The sequence below is a fragment of the Pseudoliparis swirei genome, unplaced genomic scaffold (genome assembly GCF_029220125.1).
Source record: "Pseudoliparis swirei isolate HS2019 ecotype Mariana Trench unplaced genomic scaffold, NWPU_hadal_v1 hadal_25, whole genome shotgun sequence".
NCBI classification, from domain to species: Eukaryota; Metazoa; Chordata; class Actinopteri; order Perciformes; family Liparidae; genus Pseudoliparis; species Pseudoliparis swirei.
This window is the reverse complement of record NW_026613261.1, coordinates 2,256,294-2,282,424: the sequence shown is the minus strand read 5'-3', so window position 1 is coordinate 2,282,424 and position 26,131 is coordinate 2,256,294. Positions and strand designations below refer to the sequence as shown.

Below are 26,131 nucleotides of genomic sequence, written 5' to 3'. Positions count from 1 at the left end.
CGTCACACGGAGAATACACGAGCTGGATGAAAGGAGAGGACTGCAAAGCGACAGCTTCACAACGTGCTGTTGCTCTCATGGGGACGACTGGACATCGGGGGACCAGACGTCCTCTTTCCCCGGACATGTCCTCTTCTGAGACCTAACAAATGCGTCCGGCAGGGATTCCAAAAACGTCCGGGATTTTGCTTCGTCGGATATTTGTGTTTCTCTGGGTTTTCATAAACTAGTATTTACCCCTTACAAGTTGTGGAAATGGTATCTCCCAGTATAGAGAACAGTCATTGGTCGACCGATCTCAGGGTTGCCAGATACACGATAATTATCCCCCAAATACAACCATTTTGAGCCTTTGGCACGATACTTCACCATCTCCAACCTGGCAACACGGAGCACCTCGCCGCCTCCACTAGTTCATTGTTGTTTGTGCTATAAACTCCTCCCAGCGCCGCCGCTCCCATAGCGCACTACGCGCTGTGCGGAGGGCACCACGTCCTGAGGGGCTCCACAAAATAGGCAACTAAAAAATCCTCATAGTTATAATAATTATAATGCCGATATTATTTCAGTCTAGAAATATTAGGCACCTTTTAGGCATGTACATCACAAAACCCCTCGAGACGAAGTGTCCTCTTTTTCACAAACTCAAATCTGGTCACCCTACTGGACATCACTCGGTATTACCGAGTGATGTCCAGTAGGGTGACCACAATGACCTCGGAGTTACTGTGCATTATGTTGATGAGAAGTGGGCGCTGCATTCACATGCCCTGACTGATGAACACAGAGGAGAGACATGATGCTGAAACGTGCGCGGGACACTTTACTGAAGTTGCACAGCAGTGGAATGTGTCACATAAAGTCACCACACTGAGCACAGATAGAGCACCAGAGATGATCGCTGCTGCGAGACGACTGCCTTTGATCATGTCCCCTGCTTCGCGTCTCCAGCGTTCTGTCACAGTGTCTCTGCATAACTGCGTTGGACAATGTCCTGACAGTACATTTAAAATAAGTGTCAAGTTCTAGGAATTGACAAACTGCACTGAAAGTGTTTTCTGGTGTCTCACTCTAACAGGGACAACACATGTTATGGCACTTTCATTCATATGGCAGAACATTTAAAATAGAAGTGCGCTATACACTACTTTTGAATTAATTATTGGATTTTGCGTATACAAATGCGATTAATCGCGATTAATCGTGATTAATCAGGGAAATCATGCGATTAATCGCGATAACATTTTGTTATTGTTGCCCAGCCCTAATATGTATATATACATATATATATCTATATATCAATATAGATATGTGATATATATATATACATATATATATATGTATATATACATATATATATACAGTAAATATATATATATATATCACATATATATATGGTATATATATGTATATCCATATATATATGATATATATATATACATATATATCACATATATATCTATATAGATATGTGATATATATATATACATATATGTATATATACATATATATATATATATGTGTACATATATATATATACATATATACATCACATATATATATATATGTCTATATACATAGATATATATATACACGTATATATATCTATGTATATATACATAGATATATATATATATATATATATGTATATATATATACATATATATGTATATATACATATATATACATATATATATGTACATATATATACATATATACGTATATATATCACATATATATCTCTATATACATATAGAGATATATATACATACATGTGTATTATTCATAATGTATATATTTATATATAGACTGTATTTATGTATAACTATAGTGTTGATACCGTTTCATTCTAACCAAAGAAACGGGAGGTTGACTGAATCAATCCAATCAGCTGACTTGTCGTCGCTCTAAAGCCCGCCCACTTCACACACACACACACACGCGCGCGCGCGCACACGCACACGCCTCCCCCTCCTGTCAGCTCGTCTCTAATCCTCTCTCTCTGCAGTCATCATGGCAGAAATTAAAACGGGAGTCTTTGCTAAAAACGTGCAGAAACGGCTGAACCGCGCGCAGGAGAAGGTAAGACGATGAAGATGAGGATGGTGGTGGTGTGATGATGAGGGCGAAGCAGCTGGTGACGGTGGGCGACAGATGGAGGACGACGGGGACATGGAGGCTGCAGGCCCGCAGAGCGTCAGGAGACGTCCCCGGTATTCGGTTCTTACGGACGGGGTGACGTCATGATGCTTCAGCACAGGAAACCGTGGAATCATGACGCGTTGGCAGAGAGTCCACGGCGGAAGAGACGTGGACGAACATGATTGTATCGCTTTGCTATGACGTCACATGTCCCGCATGTATTCCACGTCTTTCACTAAATGACGTGAGGAGGTTGCTCCTGCCCCAAGGTCGCCAGGGGGGCGGGGGTGGGGGGCTGTGATGACGTAATTTCTGACGCAGGCTCAGTTACCTGCACAATATTTATAGGACAGGATATATATATATATATAAAGGGCTCTCTCCCCCCCCCCCCCCCCCCAGAACGACATTTTCGGATATCAGTCAGTCGCGCGCAATTCCAGGATGCTTTATTTTCATTGGTTGCTGGATTAAATCTTACCCAGATACAACAGATACATTTTTTTTCTGATTGGCTATTGTGTAGCCCATTTCTTTTTTTGGATTGGCTGATAAGTGGCTCCTCGCAGCAGAACTCCAGGGGAGCGCGTGATTCCTCCACGGTGAGGGCGGCTCATGTTGGCGCGCTGCGGCACATTAAAACATTAAATAGACGAGAGTTTTTTCAGCGTGAGAAATACGATGTGTGGCGGGAGTGCGTGACTTAAGACCGAAATGCGTGAGTCTCACGCTCAATGCGTGACACTTGAGAGCCCTGTATATATATATATATATATATAGTGTACTACAGTGTCTTCATGTCTGTACTGCAGTGTCCGCTCCGTTAGTGTTGCTATGCTATTCTTGCTACGCTAGTGTTGCTACGGTAGTCTTGCTACGGTAGTGTTGCTCCGCTAGTCTTGCTACGCTAGTCTTGCTACGGTAGTGTTGCTCCGCTAGTGTTGCTACGCTAGTCTTCCTACGGTAGGGTTGCTACGCTAGTCTTGCTATGCTAGTCTTGCTATGCTAGTCTTGCTACGCTTGTCTTGCTACGCTAGTCTTGCACCAGTTAGCTTTGTTTATACTCACGCTTCGCATTGTAATGCAGATTGGAAGCGAGGCGTTTTGCTCATTGGTTCATTTCGTTTGAGCTTGTTTTTAAGTTCCCATGACTTTAGGGATCAGCCGTTTGAGCTGATGAGCCAGCAGCCGACCCTCGTATGAGCGGCCACGAGAGGGCGACAGCAGCTGTTCCTTTGGTTGACAGCAGATTACATTCTAATGGCAGGTTTTCCCTTTCCTTGAGCAGGCGATGGATTAGAAACACACTGCTTATCAAGGTTGTGAATAGGTTCTGTTAAATGTTGTAGCCTCCCCATTTAGTTTGAGTATGATGTAAAGGAAATGATTTACCCTCGTAGAAAAGCTTTAGGCGCTTCCCACAGAAGGGAAAAGGACACTTTATCAAACGTGTTGATTTCCATCAAGGAATCTATGGATTTTGCGATTTTATTGGACGATCTTTCTGATTCAGGGTGAAGGAGACGTCTAATTGTAGAAAAGCACGGTACGAGATAATAATGGGTAAATATTCCACAGATTTAACGTAGGGTATGAAAGCTCTGTCTAAAAAGAAGTCATCAATTTGTGAGGAGGAATGAACATGTGAAAAGAAGTAGAAAACCTTTGAACTTGGGTTATAAAGCCTCCAAGGGTCTTCGCATCCATTGTCAATCATAAACATTGAAAAGGATTTGGACATTTTGGTTGGAGGAACTCTTCTAGAAGACGAGCGGTCCAGCCTTGTGTCCGTTACATCATTTAGATCACCTCCAAGCACCAGTTGGTGTGTATTTCGACTTGGAAGGGAGGCCAGCCGTCTGTTAGCGAAGCCGACGTGGTCCCAGTCGGTAGCGCCTACATTAACCAACAGAACAGGTCATGGAATAGAGCGCCTATGACGACCACAGATCGGCCACAGGAGTCCGGAACAACATTTGTTGGAGTGAATTGTATTTTTCTACTGAGTAATATTGCAACCCCACGTGCCCTGGTATCAAAATCTGAGTGGAACACATGGCTAAACCTAGCCTTACGCAGTCTGAGCTGGTCAGATGTGGAGGAAAACGACATCAGCTTTAAGGTTTTTTAGGCGCTCGTTTTACCGGTCCATTTACATTCCATGAGATCCATCTGAGCGAGTTATCTCCAGCCCTCAAGTCTCAGAGGGATGTCACACCGTACACCTCATCACGGTCGCTCTGCTCGGCAACAGCCGACCGACTCGTGACTTCGTGACCTCGAGCTCATCACTACATCCAGACTGGTGCTGTCCTGGCTCCTGATTGGTGGAACCAGCTCCCACCTGACATCAGGACAGCAGGAAGTCTCTACAGCTTCACCGGAGACTGAAAACACCTTTAGACTATACCTGGATTAAAACACAGATTATCACTTCAGTGGCTCTTAAATATCTTATTGTGGTACTTTAGTAGTTCCACTATGTTGAGGAAATGTTACTTTCTGTATTCCTGTTGTTCTTAGTTTGTTCTCTAGGTTGATTCACTTATTGTGAGTCGCTTTGGATAAAAGCGTCTGCTACATGACATGTGACGTCATGTAAAAGTTAGCCATGGACAGTTTGTAGTTTAGAGGCAGTGGCGGGCCATCAGGGCCAGCAAGGCCTTCTCTGCTGGCCTAAACATCATCAGAATATAATTACAAAATATATATATTTCCCCACAAATATGTATTCAATGATTCCCCAGAGTAAGAGTTATACTCTTCATTTCATAGCGTTCCTCTTGGTTGCGCTGCTGCCAGCCCCAGGTTGAGATTTGGAGGGCTGGTCTTTATGTTAGATCTTTTATCCAATCATATTCAGCCATCGTGTGTTGCCAGGGGGCTAAAATCTGCCCGTAGGCCTGCAGAATCAACATTGCGGGCGCTGGTAGCTTAAAGTGAATGGGAATGACAATGTTGTGTCAACCAATCAGCTTTAGAGTTGGCTCCTCTAGGCCTTCTAGAAGGCCCCGGAACCGGCATAGGAGCAGCTAGCAGGCGGAGTGCTGCACGTCTTTTGATTGGATTACCAATATTGAGAGGCGGGGTCTATGGGCAGGTATATGCAAAACCTCACAACTAGGAAACTGAATTTGATAAACGAATTAATTTGCGTACTACTTAGCTGTTTGTTCAACCCACAATGGCGGAAGGAGGAGAAGATATGGATTTGGTGGAGGATGTAATTATAACGCCGTTCTCAAGACCGACGCCGACGCTCCAAAGCCCGTCAGGCGGGAAGAGGCTCGCGCGCCACTTCAAAGCTCCAACTCCGAGCGACCGGCGGCCCGAGCAGCTCTGCTCCCCGGACTGCCTGGTGCCTGTTAGTGATCGGCTCGGTGTCTGGAGCCACGCTTTGCAACGCGAGTTGTCCAACCGAGGCGGCGGCGAGACACCAACAAGCATCGGTGCTTTGAACCTTCTGGGGACACGAAGCGGATCCACAGCTCAACGAACACGCGGCAGCGGAGCTGCTCGGCGAACAGGTGACGAACCAGAGGGCCGTGTTGAAGAGACTCGCTGTGTCACGTGTTCAAACAGGAAGTCAGCGTCATCCCGGTGAAGCTGCTCTGGCCACAAGTCAAAGACTTAAAGCTCAAAGTGTGTGGACCAGAAATGGATAGAAGACGAATATTAATATAACTGTTGCACTCGACTATGTTTTGCCCGTTAGTTGGACTGGATTGGACTCTTCCCCTGCGATTCTCTGAATAAAAATGTCAATTTCAAGGTGACGCAACGCCTATTTATGCTGCGTCTCTGTCTAACTGTATCGTGTCTAGAGCCATGACGTCATAATGATGGTAATAAGAGGTGGATTAATTCGGGTGGGACTGTAGGACCTCACTGAAGGCCCACGGCACGCCACCGTTTAGAGGAGAGGGACACCAAGATGAGAGTGAGAAACGATTGTGGTTAGATTAAGATAGCGGTTGGAAAAATGAGAAAGAGGAGCATATCTGGTTCTGCTCTTTAGTTCTGTCCTTGTAATAACGGCAGTCATTAGTTTGTTTGCATTATAGTGTAAATTATAGGCCAAACCCACATCACCCCAAAACGACCTCAAAACCCAGAAAACAATACGAACGATCCGAGGTCAACTTCCCCAAACGAAGGGACCTGCAGGAGAAAACTCATGTTCAACTTCCAGTGCATCAGGACCCTTAGGACCCTGGACAAAGGGCAACAGTTCATCAGAATGAATTCACAGGTTACATTTTATAAAGATTCAAGATTCAAGATTCAAGATGTTTTATTTGTCACATACACACACAGGGTGTGCAGTGAAATGAAAGTGGCAATGCTCAGCAGGAATGTGCAAGGGCAACAAGTACACACTATTTACAAATAAAAAAACAACACAATATTTACAGTAAGTGTGTCGGTGTGAGCAACGAGTCCAGATACTGACCGACAACACGGAGCGCGTCACATCCACAGCTCTACGGCGTCTCCATCCAGCTGGTGACGCCACAAAGCTTCTGTCAAACACAACTACAGAGGAGTCATGTTACATGTGATAAGGGACTGGATGCCCTTGTGTATTTCCAACGCTGGCTGAGATCAAATGTTATCTGAATAACTGTCAACATGTTACACATTGTTTTTAAAAAGTGACTGTTTGATTAGAAAAGTTACAGTAATATTCATCTTGAACATTTTGTGATTTTTCAGGTCCTGCAGAAACTGGGAAAAGCAGATGAGACCAAAGATGAGCAGTTTGAACAGGTAGTCGTGAACTTCCGGAGACAGGAGGTGAGCGATATTTCCACAGCAGCGTTACCACACCATGAAGTCTGTGACTCGACAGACACTTTACAGCAGCTCGGCTGAGCCCAGGGTCACTAGACTCTGTCGGCACAGACAGGGCCTTGTACTCTATTTCCATTCATCATTCCATTGCAACATTTAGTCATATATGGATGTGTAAACTCCCTAAATCACCTTATTGCATTGTGATAGTTGTGCCAGCCGGAAATGACCATTGAAATAAAGTTGTTTACAGTTCAGTTTGTATTGAAGTCGGTCTGTAGTTCATAGTGTCTGTGATGATGCTCGGCTCTCCATCAATGAGGTTTCCTTAGCTGGAGTACACTTTAGTTCATTTCTGACAAAAATGATCCTGACTGCAGATTCACCTTTAAACTCGCCAAAATACAAACAAAATGTTTATCACGAGTCCTGAAGTTGACTGATGTGTGTGTGTCGTGTCAGTCTGAAGGTTCACGGCTGCAGAGAGAGATGAAGGCCTACATGTCGGCCATTAAAGGTGAGAACAAGTCCTTCTTATTCAGTCACGTTCAGTGTAACACGCCATGTGTGAAACTACGACTGCGTTTGTCCCTGCAGCGATGCAGCAGGTCTCCATCAACCTGACGCAGTCCCTGCATGAAGTCTATGAACCAGACTGGCATGGGAAAGATGACGTCATGGTCATTGGGAAGGTCAGAGTCATAACATCACCTGCATTACTGGACAGGTGTCTTGTTGTCAGTGTGACCCAAAGCTGTCCAGGTGTCCCTGTAACACAGCTGAACTGAAGCACGGCTCTTCAACGTATCCACGAGGAGCAACAGTATACTCACCACTGTATTATGATCTGAGTTCTCATGTAGCCGGGTCTGTGAATCACCTCCGCTCATCTGTCATGAACCAGCTGGTTCTCATTCACAGGCGCTTTGTCACGGCACTCAGCGTCAGCACGAGACGCACCATAGGAACAGGGATGGTCCACAGAGTAGTCTCTATACAGCCTGGTGAGTCATAGGAACAGGGATGGTCCACAGAGTAGTCTCTATACAGCCTGGTGAGTCATAGGAACAGGGATGGTCCACAGAGTAGTCTCTATACAGCCTGGTGAGTCATAGGAACAGGGATGGTCTGCAGAGTAGTCTCTATACAGCCTGGTGAGTCATAGGAACAGGGATGGTCCACAGAGTAGTCTCTATACAGCCTGGTGAGTCATAGGAACAGGGATGGTCCGCAGAGTAGTCTCTATACAGCCTGGTGAGTCATAGGAACAGGGATGGTCCGCAGAGTAGTCTCTATACAGCCTGGTGAGTCATAGGAACAGGGATGGTCCACAGAGTAGTCTCTATACAGCCTGGTGAGTCATAGGAACAGGGATGGTCTACAGAGTAGTCTCTGTAAACCACAATGCTAGTGTTGAGTCATTTTGAGATTATTTGTATGTTGCGTTGTTAAGTTTCACTTAGGCAGTTTTTTGAAGCCAGACCATAATGCTGTTTGTAAAACCTGTGATAAGAGCTCTGCTGTTGGGGCCACATGCTCCTCCAGGGCCACAGCAGCTGTTCCCTTGAGCTACGAGTTGGCTGGTCGGCCCAAACGAGACCGCTGATCCTGCATTGTAGAGTTTACAGATTCAATTCAACGTCTTGACGTGTTGCTATGGTAACATGAGTGATGTGGTTCCTGCAGGACTGTGATGCAATGTGGGAAGACTTTCACAACAAACTGGTGGACTCGTTGCTGCTGAACCTGGATGAGTACCTGCTTCAGTTCCCTGACCTCAAGGTAACACACACTTTGTCTATGATGAAAACATTAGTGATGGTTTCGAGGTAGAAAGTCTCTAAAACCTGAAACCTTTTTTTAAATGTTTTAATTTATTTATTTAGAGAATAAGGGACAGTGCATATTGATAGACAGTATAATGTACATGTAAATATGCCAGATTATAGCCGGGAGGCTAGTTTCCATCTGTAGTCCCTTGGCAGGTTGATGTAGTTTAAGAATACAAGCAGAGTGAAAATAGAAAGCACACATCACTTTACACGTAATGACAGTACAGCAATACAAAAGAAGAAAAGAAGATTAATAAAAAGGTGCATTTAGGACATTTGGATACCGTGCGGATTAACTCTAATGGTCACAAACCTTGTGACATCTCAGACTCGTGTGGCCAAACGAAGTCGTAAACTCATTGACTACGACAGCGCTCGTCATCACATGGAAACTCTGCAGATGTCGGGGATGAAGAACGACCGCAAGATGATGAAGGTGAGCCCCTGTGTGGTGAAACGGGGAGAAGTCGGGGACCAGGTGTTGTACCAGCTGGATGGAGTTCATGGTCTGAAACCGACTTGTTGTTTTCTGAAGGCAGAGGAGGAGTTGAAGAAGGCTCAGAAGGTGTTCGATGAGTTGGACGTCGGTCTGCAAGATGAACTCCCGACTCTCTGGGACAGGTGAGTCACATCTCAGACACGCCTGCCTGACGGGTGACATCATATTTAGCTTTGTTAATGTGAAACGGGAAGAAAGAACTGCAGTCTGTGAAGATCCATTTCTTGTTTCCATAGAAACTAGTCTTTAGACTAATAATCCAGCATCTCTCAACATCAGCGGAACAAAGAACACGTTTTAAAATGTCAGCAGGTTGCTCCTATCCTACTACTGCTGCTACTGCTACTACTGCTACTACTGCTGCTGCTGCTACTGCTACTACTGCTACTACTGCTGCTACTGCTACTGCTGCTACTGCTACTACTGCTACTACTGCTGCTACTACTGCTGCCACTGCTGCTACTGCTACTGCTGCTGCCACTGCTGCCACTGCCACCACTGCTGCCACTGCCACTGCTGCCACTGCTGCCACTGCCACTGCTACCACTGCTACCACTGCCACTGCCACTGCTACCACTGCTGCCACTGCTACCACTGCCACTGCTGCTGCTGCCACTGCTACCACTGCTGCTACCACTGCTGCCACTGCTACCACTGCCACCTGCACTGCCACTGCCACTGCTACCGCCACTGCTGCCACTGCTGCTACTGCTACTGCTGCTACTGCTGCTACTGCTGCTACTGCTACTGCTACTGCTACTGCTACTGCTACTGCTACTGCTGCTACTGCTACTGCTGCTACTACTGCTACTACTACTGCTGCTACTACTAGCACACTTATTTATAATTCATATGTAAAGATAATCATTCACTTGTTTTAAAATGATGTGCGCCTCAAGAGGGCTAGTTCTCCTATGAATGTATGTATATATGCATGAATGAATGAATTAAATCAGATTTTAATCTGTCAATATACACTCTACGTTTATCTCTAGCATCAGGTTTCATTTTGCTCTTTACATACAGTGTCTTTTCAAAATAAACTTAGTATTATATGTAAAGTAGTACATGTACAGATACTACAGAGTATTATATGTAAAGTAGTACATGTACAGATACTACATAGTATTATATGTAAAGTAGTACATGTACAGATACTGCAGAGTATTATGTAAAGTAGTACATGTACAGATACTACAGAGTATTATATGTAAATTATTACATGTACAGATACTACAGAGTATTATATGTAAAGTAGTACATGTACAGATACTGCAGAGTATTATATGTAAAGTAGTACATGTACAGATACTGCAGAGTATTATATGTAAAGTAGTACATGTACAGATACTACAGAGTATTATATGTAAAGTAGTACATGTACAGATACTACAGAGTATTATGTAAAGTATTACATGTACAGATACTGCAGAGTATTATATGTAAAGTAGTACATGTACAGATACTACAGAGTATTATATGTAAAGTATTACATGTACAGATACTGCAGAGTATTATATGTAAAGTAGTACATGTACAGATACTACAGAGTATTATATGTAAAGTAGTACATGTACAGATACTACAGAGTATTATATGTAAAGTAGTACATGTACAGATACTACAGAGTATTATATGTAAAGTATTACATGTACAGATACTACAGAGTATTATATGTAAAGTAGTACATGTACAGATACTACAGAGTATTATATGTAAAGTAGTACATGTACAGATACTGCAGAGTATTATATGTAAAGTATTACATGTACAGATACTGCAGAGTATTATATGTAAAGTAGTACATGTACAGATACTACAGAGTATTATATGTAAAGTAGTACATGTACAGATACTACAGAGTATTATGTAAAGTAGTACATGTACAGATACTACAGAGTATTATATGTAAAGTAGTACATGTACAGATACTGCAGAGTATTATATGTAAAGTATTACATGTACAGATACTGCAGAGTATTATATGTAAAGTAGTACATGTACAGATACTACAGAGTATTATATGTAAAGTAGTACATGTACAGATACTACAGAGTATTATGTAAAGTAGTACATGTACAGATACTACAGAGTATTGTATGTAAAGTAGTACATGTACAGATACTGCAGAGTATTATATGTAAAGTATTACATGTACAGATACTGCAGAGTATTATGTAAAGTAGTACATGTACAGATACTACAGAGTATTATATGTAAAGTAGTACATGTACAGATACTACAGAGTATTATATGTAAAGTAGTACATGTACAGATACTGCAGAGTATTATATGTAAAGTAGTACATGTACAGATACTGCAGAGTATTATATGTAAAGTAGTACATGTACAGATACTACAGAGTATTATATGTAAAGTAGTACATGTACAGATACTGCAGAGTATTATATGTAAAGTAGTACATGTACAGATACTACAGAGTATTATGTAAAGTAGTACATGTACAGATACTACAGAGTATTATATGTAAAGTACTACATGTACAGATACTACAGAGTAGTATATGTAAAGTAGTACATGTACAGATACTGCAGAGTATTATGTAAAGTAGTACATGTACAGATACTGCAGAGTATTATATGTAAAGTAGTACATGTACAGATACTACAGAGTATTATATGTAAAGTAGTACATGTACAGATACTGCAGAGTATTATGTAAAGTAGTACATGTACAGATACTGCAGAGTATTATGTAAAGTAGTACATGTACAGATACTGCAGAGTATTATATGTAAAGTAGTACATGTACAGATACTGCAGAGTATTCGGGTACTAGGGTTAGAGGGGGGGGGGGCCTTGCCACGTATACATGTGGACTGCTAGTTTAGAACTTCTTGAAACACTATTGCAGCAGATGAGTTGAATCAACTCTTCCAACAACAACAACAACAACAAATCAGTAACGATCACAAACTGTGTGTCCTTCTGTAGCCGGGTTGGTTTCTACATCAGCACCTATAAGAGCGTCACCAATTTGGAGGCCAAATTTCACCGCGAGATCTCTCTGGTGAGTTTGGGGGGTCTTTGTTTTACGACAGTAACAAACATGTTAACGCTCAGGCTGTGTAGTGTGAGCCAATGGGCTGAGGCCACGGTGTGAGAGCTTGACATGGGGAGAGGTGGCGTCTTCTCTCTGGGACCTACAGGTGTGCAGGCAGCTGTACGAGGTGATGACCCAACTGGCCGAGCAGCACTCCGACAAGATGTTCACCATCCAAGGAGCGCCGAGGTCAGATCACTGTGGAAATCAGTTGAATGGTTTTTCAACATTATCGTAGTCAAATATTAGATTTTATTCCTGGTGACCAAATCATCGTTCAGATTGTTGCAATACGTTGACGTTGTTCTAGATCTCCGTTTGGTGGAGATGTTTTCACTTGATGAATCTCAGGGTCACATGACCTTCTGTCCCACAGTGATTCAGGACCACTGAGACTTGCCAGAACACCATCACCACCAGAAGATGAGAGTTCACCCGAGAGTCCAGAAGCCACTTCTAACCACATGCTCCACCCGGCCTCACCTGGACCACCGCGGCCCAAATCCCCTATACAGGTAGATCTAATGCTTAATCATTTCACCGTTACAGCATAGGGCGATGTAATCATGGACCCAGATCCCCATCACAGGAAGATCTAATCCTAACTGGATCCAGATCTCCATCATGGGTATATGCTATCCATACTTAATCCACCTCTCATCAAAGGTAGATCCAACCCTATCTGGACACAATTCAGGTTGATCTAATCCTAACAGGAATTTCATTATCGATTCGTTGTGTCTGTGATTATTAGGTCTCAATAATTCAATTCAGTTTATTTGTATAGCCCAATTTCACAAATTACAAATTTGTCTCGGAGTGCTTTATATAAGTCGCGGAGCATTAAAAAAGTTGAGTTGAGCGCAGAGCTCGGTGTTTACATGAAGATGTAGTATTTTAACTAACAATGAGGATTCCAAAGCATACAGTATATACTGTGTACATGAACATATGAATATAACACATTTGCATTACTTTTCAAAAACCTTTGGGATTTTATTTTTTTCAATGACTTTTCCAGGCCTGGAAATAACATTTTAAAATTCAATGACTTTTCCAGATTTTCCATGACTGTGCAAACCCTGTTTTGAATGAAGGGTTGAAAATTACAGTTTGTATTTTTTTAATCCGATTAATCGAAAAAATAGTCAACAGATTAATCGATTATCAAAATAATCAAACAGCAAACAGTGTTTATACATACATACATACATATATATATATATATGTATGTAAATATATATATATATACATATACATCTATATATATGTATGTAAATATATATATATGCGTGATTGATAAATAGACATTTTGTACCAGCAGACTGTTTGTATATAACCCTAACCCTAACCCCTAACCCAGGGAACATGTGACATGTGTGGACTGTTTGTGGTGAGGGAACATGTGACATGTGTGGACTGTTTGTGGTGAGGGAACATGTGACATGTGTGGAATGTATGTGGTGAGGGAACATGTGACATGTGTGGACTGTTTGTGGTGTGGGAACATGTGACATGTGTGGACTGTTTGTGGTGAGGGGACATGTGTGGACTGTATGTGGTGAGGGAACATGTGACATGTGTGGACTGTATGTGGTGAGGGAACATGTGACATGTGTGGACTGTTTGTGGTGAGGGAACATGTGACGTGTGGACTGTATGTGGTGAGGGAACATGTGACATGTGTGGACTGTTTGTGGTGAGGGAACATGTGACATGTGTGGACTGTTTGTGGTGAGGGAACATGTGACATGTGTGGACTGTTTGTGGTGAGGGAACATTCAATTCAATTCAATTTTCAATTCAGTTTATTTGTATAGCCCAATTTCACAAATTACAAATTTGTCTCGGAGTGCTTTACAATCTGTACACATAGACATCCCTGCCCCAAAACCTCACATCGGACCAGGAAAAACTCCAAAATAACCCTTCAGGGGGAAAAAAAGGGAAGAAACCTTCAGGAGAGAACAGAGGAGGATCCCTCTCCAGGATGGACAGAACAATAGATGTAATGTGTACAGAAGGACCGATTTAGAGTTTAAATACATTCAATGAATATGACAGAGTGGATGAATAGTTCATAAGTAGGCATATTCCATGATGGAGACCTCCACGATCCATCAGGCAGATGGCGGTGGGGAGGAGGAGTGGGCGGAGTCTCAACAGTGGGCGGAGTCTCAACAGGACAGTGGCGTAGTCAGGAGCAGGAATTCCACGGCCCAGACCTCGATGATCCATCAGCAGATAGGATCTATGCCGTCTCATAGGGTCCGATGACCCCATGAGACGTGAAGTCACAAGGACTCCGGGGAGAAAGCAGAGTTAGTAACGTGTGATTGAGAGATGAACATTCATCCCTAAGGAGAGAGGAGAGGAGAGAGGTGCTCAGTGCATCCTAAACGTCCCTAAGGAGAGAAAAAAGAGGAGATAGGTATTCAGTGCATCCTAAACGTCCCCCGGCAGCTATAAGCCTATAGCAGCATATCAAGGGGCTGGACCAGGTGAACCTGATTCAGCCCTAACTATAAGCTCTGTCAAAGAGGAAGGTCTTCAGTCTACTCTTAAACGAGGTGACTGTCTGCCTCCCGGACTGAAATTGGAAGCTGGTTCCATAAAAGAGGAGCTTGATAACTAAAGGCTCTGGCTCCCATTCTACTTTTTAAGACTCTAGGAACTAAGTAGTCCCGCATTTAGTGAGCGTAGCTCTCTAGTGGGGCAATATGGTACTCCAAGCTCCTTAAGATATGATGGTGCATCACCAATCAAGGCTTTGTAGGTTAAGAGAAGAATTTTAAAAGTGATTCTTGATTTTACTGGGAGCCAGTGCAGAGCAGCTAGTGCAGGAGTGATGTGATCTCTTTTCTTAGTTTTAGTGAGAACACGAGCTGCAGCATTCTGGATCAACTGGAGGGACCTAAGAGATGTATTAGAGCAGCCTGATAATAAGGAGTTGCAGTAATCCAGTCTCGAAGTAACGAACGCGTGAACCAATTTTTCTGCATCTTTGAGACAAGATGTGCCTGATTTTTGAAATATTACGTAGATGAAAGAATGCAGTCCTTGAGATTTGCTTTACGTGGGAGTTAAAGGACAAGTCCCGATCAAAGATAACGCCAAGATTCTTTACAGTGGTGTTGGATGCCAGGGCAATGCCGTCTACAGAAACCACATCACCAGATAATTGATCTCTGAGGTGCTCAGGGCCGATTAAAATTACTTCGGTTTTGTCTGAGTTTAACATCAAGAAATTGCAGGTCATCCATGTTTTTATGTCTTTAAGACATGCTTGCATTTTACCGAGTTGGTTGCTCTCCTCTGGTTTTATCGATAGATATAGTTGAGTATCATCTGCATAACAATGAAAGTTTATGGAGTGTTTCCTGATAATATTGCCCAAAGGAAGCATGTATAAGGTAAATAAAATTGGTCCAAGCACAGAACCTTGTGGAACTCCGTGATTAACGTTGGTGGTTATCGAGGCGTCATCGTTTACAAATACAAACTGAGATCGATCTGATAAATAGGATTTAAACCAAATTAGTGCCGTGCCTGAAATGCCAATCGACTGCTCCAGTCTCTGTAATAGGATGTCATGGTCAATGGTGTCGAATGCAGCACTAAGGTCTAACAAGACCAGTACAGAGATGAGTCCTCTATCAGCACTAAGGTCTAACAAGACCAGGACAGAGAGGAGTCCTCTATCAGCACTAAGGTCTAACAAGACCAGGACAGAGAGGAGTCCTTTATCTGCTGCCATTAAGAGGTCATTTGTAATTTTCACCAGTGCCGTCTCAGTGCTGTGGTGTTTTCTAAATCCTGATTGAAATTTCTCAAATAAACTATTATGATGTAGAAATTTGCACAACTGATTTGCGACCACTTTCTCAAGGATCTTGGAGAGGAAAGGGAGGTTAGAGATCGGTCTGTAGTTAGCCAATACCTCTGGATCCAGAGTGGGCTTCTTCAGGAGAGGTTTAATAACAGCCACTTTGAAGGAGTGTGGTACGTGGCCTGTTAGCAGAGACACATTGATAATATCTACCACATACCAGCTGCCAATTAAAGGCAAAACATCTTTAAGCAGCCTCGTCGGGATGGGGTCCAAGAGACAGGTAGAGGTGTTCGAAGTAGAAACCGTTGAAGATAATTGGTCACGGTTGATGGGAGAAAAGCCCTCCAAATATACACCAGGGCATACAGCGGTTTCCAAGGCCATTCCACTTGAGGACAGATTGGCACTGGTTAAGGGCAAGAGATTATTAATCTTGTCCCTAATAGTTACAATCTTTTCATAAAAGAAGTTCATGAAGTCATTACCACTGAGGTCTATAGGAATACTTCAACATAACAGGAGCTTTTCTCACACACTCCCTCAGCATTCACCTTTTCATACACACTCCCGAATCTTTATCATGCGTTATTTATATTGCAGAATAACTTTTTATGTACCTACTACTTGAGCTCAAGATTTTAAACTCTATATACTTCATCAATTATGTTGGTTTTACCGTCAAATATGTATCAATATATTCTTTGTTAAAAATCATTTCCATTTTTCTCGAGAGAAGGAGTCTGAGCACCCCAAGGTCACAGCAAGTCACACACACACACACATACACAGAATGATCCGCTCTGCAGCAGCTTTCCAAACAAGCATAAATGTGATTTTTACACGTATCCTTTGAAGCCAGGAGAAAAGTTGCAATAACCAATACTATGAACTCAGGCGAGAAGCTTCTACTGTATCATAAGGATACAGCGCTCGTCCGCTAGGATTTGATAACACCAGTTCACAAATATTGTTTTATTTCTCCTTCACTTCATAGTACCCTCGTCAATGAATTTCCCGGTTTACCCCTCTTCAATGCCCCACAGAGACGTAGTCTGGCCGAGAACCTTCCTCCGAGGAATTCTCAGGGCACTTACGTGTCCCGATACGCTCGGTGTTCAGGTCTCGTTAAAATCGCCAAGAGCTACAGCAAACCCCCCACACAGTTTATTGAAAACAAAAAATCTCTCCCTGTGTCCATTGCATCTCGCGGAATACACACGAGATGAACTATATTCTCTAATTTACCCCTATCACTAGGTGACTACATCCAGTGGCGTACAACGCATTAAACGGAATTATCCACGTTTTAACACGGACTTACCCTATTCATCACCACACTGCCTCTTTTAACACAGACGACAGGACCATGTACTGAGCGGACTCCTCGACACTCGGTGTACAGTGGTTTTCGCTACTACACTGACTCACTCAGTAGTCAGGACCAGCGGTTCTGTTTATTTTAGCGGACTCCTCGACACTTAAAATATAGAACATGGATTTCTACCGACTAAGAACCGACCTTAGTATCTCCGAAGAGCGTCCCTTAGTCTTATCGAAACTCTATTAATTTACCTAAAGGCCCAAGTCTCCAAATTCCCTACTGCCAACACAGCTACCGCTCTAGATTCGCTAACTATACCCTATCAATGGACACTCCCTATATCCCTAACAGTGTGATTATCTGCTTATACTTTACATGTGATCAGTTACAATTTCTAACTGTCTATATTTTTAATTTACGGATAGAGGCTTATCCGCCGTTGACAACCTAATTTAGTGTACTCAATACAGACAGCTGTCTTTACCTGTTATTTATGAGGATCCTCTGGTTGTCAACCGCCGAACAGCCGCCGACCCTTGGTTGGGAGTCAGGGAAACGGACGTCACCGCTCTGGTCAAAAGCTCTTTGTTACTGTCCAGGTCAGCCAACCAACGGTCGGGGTCACCAAATTGTAACGTAATTCAGAATTGGCCGCCTGGAAGAGCTTCTACAAAAATACGAGTCTGCTGTAGTTCTCTCCTTCAGGGAGACGTTTATTCACTGATCACAAGCAAAGTACAAATGCTCACCTGCGATTGCAATCACACGGGGAACTCTCCTCAACACACAAGTCGAGGCCCAGAAACCACACTCCCCCTTAGCACATCAAGATTCAATCTTTTATCCACAGATCTCGTCACAGGTGCATATCGCCCCCCCCTGAGATCTCCTTGACTCTTGTCATCTCATGAGAATTCAATTCAATTCAATTCAGTTTATTTGTATAGCCCAATTTCACAAATTACAAATTTGTCTCGGAGTGCTTTACAATCTGTACACATAGACATCCCTGCCCCAAAACCTCACATCGGACCAGGAAAAACTCCCAAATAACCCTTCAGGGACTGAAAAAGAGAAGAAACCTGCAGGAGAGCAACAGAGGAGGATCCCTCTCCTAGGATGGACAGATGCAATAGATGTAATGTGTACAGAAGGACAGATTTAGAGTTAAAATACATTCAATGAATATGACAGAGTGTATGAATAGTTCATAGTAGGCATATTCCACGATGGAGACCTCCACGATCCATCAGGCAGATGGCGGTGGGGAGGAGGAGGGCGGAGTCTCAACAGGACAGTGGCGTAGTCATGAGCAGGAATTCCACGACCCAGACGATCCATCAGGCAGATAGGATCTATGCCGTCTCATAGGGTCCGATGACCCCATGAGACGAAAGTCAAAAGGACTTCCGGGAGAAAGCAGAGTTAGTAACGTGTGATTGAGAGATGAAAATTCATCCTTAAGGAGTGAAAAAGAGGAGATAGGTACTCAGTGCATCCTAAAACGTCCCCCGGCAGCTATAAGCCTATAGCAGCATATCAAGGGGCTGGACCAGGGCAAACCTGATTCAGCCCTAACTATAAGCTCTGTCAAAGAGGAAGGTCTTAAGTCTACTCTTAAACGAGGTGACTGTGTCTGCCTCCCGGACTGAAATTGGAAGCTGGTTCCATAAAAGAGGAGCTTGATAACTAAAGGCTCTGGCTCCCATTCTACTTTTAAGACTCTAGGAACTACAAGTAGTCCCGCATTTAGTGAGCGTAGCTCTGTAGTGGGCAATATGGTACGACAAGCTCCTTAAGATATGATGGAGCATCACCAATCAAGGCTTTGTAGGTTAAGAGAAGAATTTTAAAAGTGATTCTTGATTTTACTGGGAGCCAGTGCAGAGCAGCTAGTGCAGGAGTGATGTGATCTCTTTTCTTAGTTTTAGTGAGAACACGAGCTGCAGCATTCTGGATCAACTGGAGGGACCTAAGAGATTTATTAGAGCAGCCTGCTAATAAGGAGTTGCAGTAATCCAGTCTCAAGTAACGAACGTGAACCAATTTTTCTGCATCTTTTGAGACAAGATGTGCCTGATTTTGAAATATTACGTAGATGAAAGAATGCAGTCCTTGAGATTTGCTTTACGTGGGAGTTAAAGGACAAGTCCCGATCAAAGATAACGCCAAGATTCTTTACAGTGGTGTTGGATGCCAGGGCAATGCCGTCTACAGAATCCACATCACCAGATAATTGATCTCTGAGGTGCTCAGGGCCGATTAAAATTACTTCGGTTTTGTCTGAGTTTAACATCAAGAAGTTGCAGGTCATCCATGTTTTTATGTCTTTAAGACATGCTTGAATTTTACAGAGTTGGTTGCTCTCCTCTGGTTTTATCGATAAATATAGTTGAGTGTCATCTGCATAACAATGAAAGTTTATGGAGTGTTTCCTGATAATATTGCCCAAAGGAAGCATGTATAAGGTAAATAAAATTGGTCCAAGCACAGAACCTTGTGGAACTCCGTGATTAACGTTGGTGGTTATCGAGGCGTCATCGTTTACAAATACAAACTGAGATCGATCTGATAAATAGGATTTAAACCAAATTAGTGCCGTGCCTGAAATGCCAATCGACTGCTCCAGTCTCTGTAACAGGATGTCATGGTCAATGGTGTCGAATGCAGCACTAAGGTCTAACAAGACCAGGACAGAGAGGAGTCCTTTATCTGCTGCCATTAAGAGGTCATTTGTAATTTTCACCAGTGCCGTTCGGTGCTGTGGTGTTTTCTAAATCCTGATTGAAATTTCTCAAATAAACTATTATGATGTAGAAAGTCGCACAACTGATTTGCACCACTTTCTCAAGGATCTTGGAGAGGAAGGGAGGTTAGAGATCGGTCTGTAGTTAGCCAATACCTCTGGATCCAGAGTGGGCTTCTTCAGGAGAGGTTTAATAACAGCCACCTTGAAGGAGTGTGGTACGTGGCCTGTTAGCAGAGACACATTGATAATATCTAATAGAGAGCCGCCAATTAAAGGCAAAACGTCTTTAAGCAGCCTCGTCGGGATGGGGTCCAAGAGACAGGTAGACGTGTTCGAAGTAGAAACCGTTGAAAATAATTGGTCACGGTTGATAGGAGAAAATTCCTCCAAATATACACCAGGGCATACAGCGGTTTCCAAGGCCATTCCACTTGAGGACAGATTGGCACTGGTTATGGGCAAGAGATTATTAATCTTGTCCCTAATAGTTAAAATCTTTTCATTAAAGAAGTTCATAAAGTCATTACCACTAAGGTTTATAGGAATGCTCGGCTCCACAGAGCTGTGACTCTCTGTCAGCCTGGCTACAGTGCTGAAGAGAAACCTGGGGTTGTTTTTATTTTTTTCTATTATTGATGAGTAATAGGCTGCTCTGGCATTACGGAGGGCCTTCTTATATGTTTTAAGACTATCTCGCCAAACTAAGCGGGATTCTTCGAGATTAGTTGAACGCCATATGCGTTCAAGCTTACGTGACGTTTGCTTCAGTTTGCGGGTCTGAGGGTTATACCAGGAGCAAACCTCCTCTTCCTCACTGTCTTCTTCTTCAGAGGGCTATCGAGTCCAGTGTCATTCTCAGAGAGCCTATGGCACTGTCAACAAGATGATCAATCTGGGACGGACTAAAGTTAGACCAGGAGTCCTCTGTTATATTGAGACGTGGTATCGAATCAAATACAGAAGGAATCGCTTCTTTAAATTTAGCTACAGCACTATCAGTTAGACATCTAGTGTAGAAACTTTTGACTAACGGAGTACACTCCGTAGTATAAATTCAAAAGTTATGAGGTTGTGGTCTGACAGAAGAGGATTCTGTGGGAAGACGTTCAAATGCTCAATGTCAACGCCATAAGTAAGAACAAGATCAAGCGTGTGGCCAAAGCTGTGAGTGGGTTTCTGTACTCTCTGACAGAAGCCAATCGAGTCCAACAAGGAGATGAATGCAGCACTAAGGCAATCATTATCAACATCCACATGGATATTAAAATCTCCAACAATAATAACTTTATCGGTTTTAAGAACCAAACTTGATATAAATTCTGAGAATTCAGATATAAACTCTGAATATGGACCTGGTGGCCCGTACAGAATCACAAATCGAATTGGCTGTAGTGTTTTCCAGGTTGGATGTGAAAGACTAAGAACAAGGCTTTCAAATGAGGTGTAGTGTAATTTTGGTTGAGGATTAATTAATAGGCTCGATTCAAAGATGGCTGCTACTCCACCTCCTCGACCGGTGCCTCGAGGAATGTGAGTATTAATATGACTTGGAGGAGTCGATTCATTCAGGCAGACATATTCTTCATGGCTCAGCCAGGTTTCAGTTAGGCAACATAAATCAATGTGATTATCTGATATTAAATCATTCAGTAACACAGCTTTAGATGACAGAGATCGAATATTTAGGAGACCACATTTAATAGACCTATTTTGTTGCACTGCTGAAATAATTGTGTTAACTTGTATAAGGTTATTGTGTACGACTCCTCTTCTGCTTACTTTTGATTTATTTAATTGAAGTGGCCGTGGGACAGACACAGTCTCTACTCTAAAGTCAAGGGTGGGTAACTGCTCGAATGGAAGAGCAGAGAAGGGTGTTAAACTACAACTCTGCTCCCGGTTCCTGATCTGAACCCTGGGTTGTCATAGATTAAGTCCGTGATCAACTTGGTCATATTCGCAGAAATGAGACGCTCCGTCCAACGTGGGATGAATGCCGCCTCCTCATCAGATCAGGCTTTCCCAGAAAGTCTTCCAGTTGTCTACGTAGCCCACATTATTCGCTGGGCACCACCGACAGCCAGCGGTTGAAAGACGACATTCGGCCATACAATTCGTCTGTCTGCAAATTTGGGAGAGGGCCAGAGAAAATTACGGTGTCCGACAACGTCTTGGCATAAGCACACACCGATTCCACATTAATTTTAGTGACTTCCGACCGACGGGCTCGGCCATTACCACCGCGTGTATTACAATCTGACTGTATCTCCGCTATCCTTAGCCAGCAGCTTCAAACAAGACTCCACGTCGCCCGCTCTGGCCCCCGGGAGGCACACGACTCTAGTCCGTGGCTTCGCTATTTTCACGTTCCTGACTATAGAGCTCCCGATAACCAGGGTGTGCTCCTCAGCGGGTGTGTCGCTGAGCAGGGAAAACTGGTTCGAAACGTGAAGTGGTTGGTGCACAGCGGGCTTCTGTGTAGACTTACTACTCCTGCGAACAGTTACCCAACCATCCGGCTGCACGGTTACCGCCGGGGCACAGCTAACAGCTGACTGTAGCTCCGCGCCGGCTACGGGAGAGGGCGGGCTAACTAGCATAGCTGTCTGAGCTTCGATAGCGGAGCCGTGCATCTAACCCACTTAGACCTGCCTCCAACCTAGCAAATAAACTACACTTGTTGCATGTATCGTTATCATTAAGGGAGGCAGGGGGATAACTATACATGAGACACACTGAGCAAGAGGGAGCGGGAGGGAGAGAAGAAGAAGTCATGCTCGCTGTTGAGCTGGCAACCAGAGCTTACCGGAAGAGTGAGATGATGCGTTCAGGAGCAGCTGGGAAAATCAGACTCACTGGTTCTCTACCCTAGTGTGACTGCATATCGCCCCCCCCCCCTGAGATCTCCTTGACTCTTGTCATCTCATGAGAATTCACTCTTACCCCCGGGTGGGGGCTGTCTCTTGGTATGTGTAAATACTGATGACAAGTGTGAATGTTGAATACTGTCAGGCGTGTAGCTGCCCTTGAGCTGCAGACACAATATCTCTCTCTCCTCACAGGCAAAGTGCCGTCTCTTCTGATGCTTTGCCGGAACCTAGACATTACGGTCCCTTCAATAAATCAGATTAATATTAACAGTACTACAAGCTGTCTAGTGGGGTAATATGGTACTACAAGCTCTCTAGTGGGGTAACATGGTACTACAAGCTCTCTAGTGGGTCACAAGCTCTAGTGGGGTAACATGGTACTACAAGCTCTCTAGTGGGGTAATATGGTACTACAAGCTCTCTAGTGGGGTAACATGGTACTACAAGCTCTCTAGTGGAGTAACATGGTACTACAAGCTCTCTAGTGGGTAACATGGTACTACAAGCCTCTAGTGGAGTAACATGGTACTACAAGCTCTCTAGTGGGGTAACATGGTACTACAAGCCTCTAGTGGGGTAACATGGTACTACAAGCCCTCTAGTGGGGTAACATGGTACTACAAGCTCTCTAGTGGGGTAACATGGTACTACAAGCTCTCTAGTGGGGTAACATGGTACTACAAGCTCTCTATTGGGGTAACATGGTACTACAAGCCCTCTAGTGGGGTAACATGGTACTACAAGCTCTCTAGTGGGGTAACATGGTACTACAAGCCCTCTAGTGGTGTAACATGGCACTACAGGCTCTCTAGTGGGGTAACATGGTACTACAAGCTCTCTAGTGGGGTAACATGGTACTACAAGCTCTCTAGTGGGGTAACATGGTACTACAAGCTCTCTAGTGGGGCAACATGGTACTACAAGCCTCTAGTGGGGTAATATGGTACTACAAGCTCTCTAGTGGGGTAACATGGTACTACAAGCTCTCTAGTGGGGTAACATGGTACTACAAGCTCTCTAGTGGGGTAACATGGTACTACAAGCCCTCTTGTGAGGTAATATGGTACTACAAGCTCTCTAGTGGGGTAACATGGTACTACAAGCCCTCTAGTGGGGTAATATGGTACTACAAGCTCTCTAGTGGGGTAATATGGTACTACAAGCCCTCTTGTGGGGTAACATGGTACTACAAGCTCTCTAGTGGGGTAACATGGTACTACAAGCCCTCTTGTGGGGTAATATGGTACTACAAGCTCTCTAGTGGGGTAATATGGTACTACAGGCTCTCTAGTGGGGTAACATGGTACTACAAGCTCTCTAGTGGGGCAACATGGTACTACAGGCCTCTAGTGGGGCAACATGGTACTACAGGCCTCTAGTGGGGTAATATGGTACTACAAGCTCTCTAGTGGGCAACATGGTACTACAGGCTCTCTAGTGGAGCAACATGGTACTACAAGCCTCTAGTGGGCAACATGGTACTACAAGCTCTCTAGTGGGGTAACATGGTACTACAGGCTCTCTAGTGGGGTAACATGGTACTACAGGCCCTCTTGTGGGGTAATACGGTACTACAAGCCCTCTTGTGGGGTAATATGGTACTACAAGCTCTCTAGTGGGGTAATATGGTACTACAGGCTCTCTAGTGGGTAACATGGTACCACAAGCCTCTAGTGGTGTAATATGGTACCACAAGCTCTGTAGTGGGGCAACATGGTACTACAGGCCTCTAGTGGGGCAACATGGTACCACAGGCCTCTAGTGGGGTAATATGGTACTACAAGCTCTCTAGTGGGGTAACATGGTACTACAAGCCTCTAGTGGGGTAACATGGTACTACAAGCCTCTAGTGGGGTAACATGGTACCACAAGCCTCTAGTGGGGTAATATGGTACTACAAGCCTCTAGTGGGGCAACATGGTACCACAGGCCTCTAGTGGGGTAATATGGTACTACAAGCCTCTAGTGGGGCAACATGGTACCACAGGCTCTCTAGTGGAGCAACATGGTACCACAAGCCTCTAGTGGGGCAACATGGTACTACAAGCCTCTAGTGGGGCAACATGGTACCACAAGCCTCTAGTGGGGTAATATGGTACTACAAGCCTCTAGTGGGGTAATATGGTACCACAAGCCTCTAGTGGGGCAACATGGTACTACAAGCCTCTAGTGGGCAACATGGTACCACAAGCCTCTAGTGGGGCAACATGGTACTACAAGCCTCTAGTGGGGTAATATGGTACTATAAGCCTCTAGTGGGGTAATATGGTACTATAAGCCTCTAGTGGGGCAACATGGTACCACAAGCTCTCTAGTGGGCAACATGGTACCACAAGCTCTCTAGTGGGGCAACATGGTACTATAAGCTCTCTAGTGGGCAACATGGTACTACAAGCCTCTAGTGGGGCAACATGGTACTATAAGCCTCTAGTGGGGCAACATGGTACTACAAGCTCTCTTGTGGGGTAACATGGTACTACAAGCCCTCTAGTAGGGTAACATGGTACTACAAGCTCTCTAGTGGGGTAACATGGTACTACAAGCTCTCTAGTAGGGTAACATGGTACTACAAGCTCTCTAGTGGGGTAACATGGTACTACAAGCTCTCTAGTGGGGTAACATGGTACTATAAGCTCTCTAGTGGGGTAACATGGTACTACAAGCTCTCTTGTAGGGTAATATGGTACTATGAGCTCTCTAGTGGGGTAAAATGGTCCAAAAGTAACATCTGCAGAAACACATTTTTCTCTGCCTCCATCAATCCTGTGACGTGACTTTAAGAGTATGATGGGAGAATTTATACCGAGTAAATAAATGCTGCTTGATTTAAATCTGCTATCGGATTGTATAACCTCATCTGTTTCTGGTCAGCTGAAAAAGGGCCCGCCGATGCCTCCACCACCTAAAGCTACACCGACCAAGGAGGTGGCCGAAGAGCAGATCATCGACCTGTTTGGAGGCGACTTTTTACCAGCACCTTCACCATCGCAGGTCTGTGGAGTCCTCTTCTTTGTTCATGAACAACTCCT

At 43.8% G+C, this 26,131-nt stretch overlaps 1 protein-coding gene across 16 annotated transcripts in view; it reads left to right on the top strand.

The window, feature by feature from the left end:
- Positions 1-1,985: 1,985 nt before the first annotated feature.
- amph (amphiphysin) overlaps positions 1,986-26,131 on the top strand; it is a 38,827-nt gene continuing 14,681 nt past the window's right edge. For 15 of the 16 annotated variants that reach the window (XM_056410505.1, XM_056410493.1, XM_056410491.1 and 12 more), the window contains exons 1-10: positions 1,986-2,082; positions 6,859-6,939; positions 7,399-7,453; positions 7,534-7,628; positions 8,623-8,718; positions 9,097-9,389; positions 12,222-12,297; positions 12,437-12,519; positions 12,707-12,845; positions 25,974-26,093. In XM_056410505.1, the coding sequence (XP_056266480.1) occupies positions 2,014-2,082; positions 6,859-6,939; positions 7,399-7,453; positions 7,534-7,628; positions 8,623-8,718; positions 9,097-9,389; positions 12,222-12,297; positions 12,437-12,519; positions 12,707-12,845; positions 25,974-26,093 (1,107 nt within the window). In that variant the 5' untranslated portion in view covers positions 1,986-2,013. The remainder of the gene's footprint in view (positions 2,083-6,858; positions 6,940-7,398; positions 7,454-7,533; positions 7,629-8,622; positions 8,719-9,096; positions 9,390-12,221; positions 12,298-12,436; positions 12,520-12,706; positions 12,846-25,973; positions 26,094-26,131) is intronic. The other variant, XM_056410495.1, reaches the window with a different exon arrangement.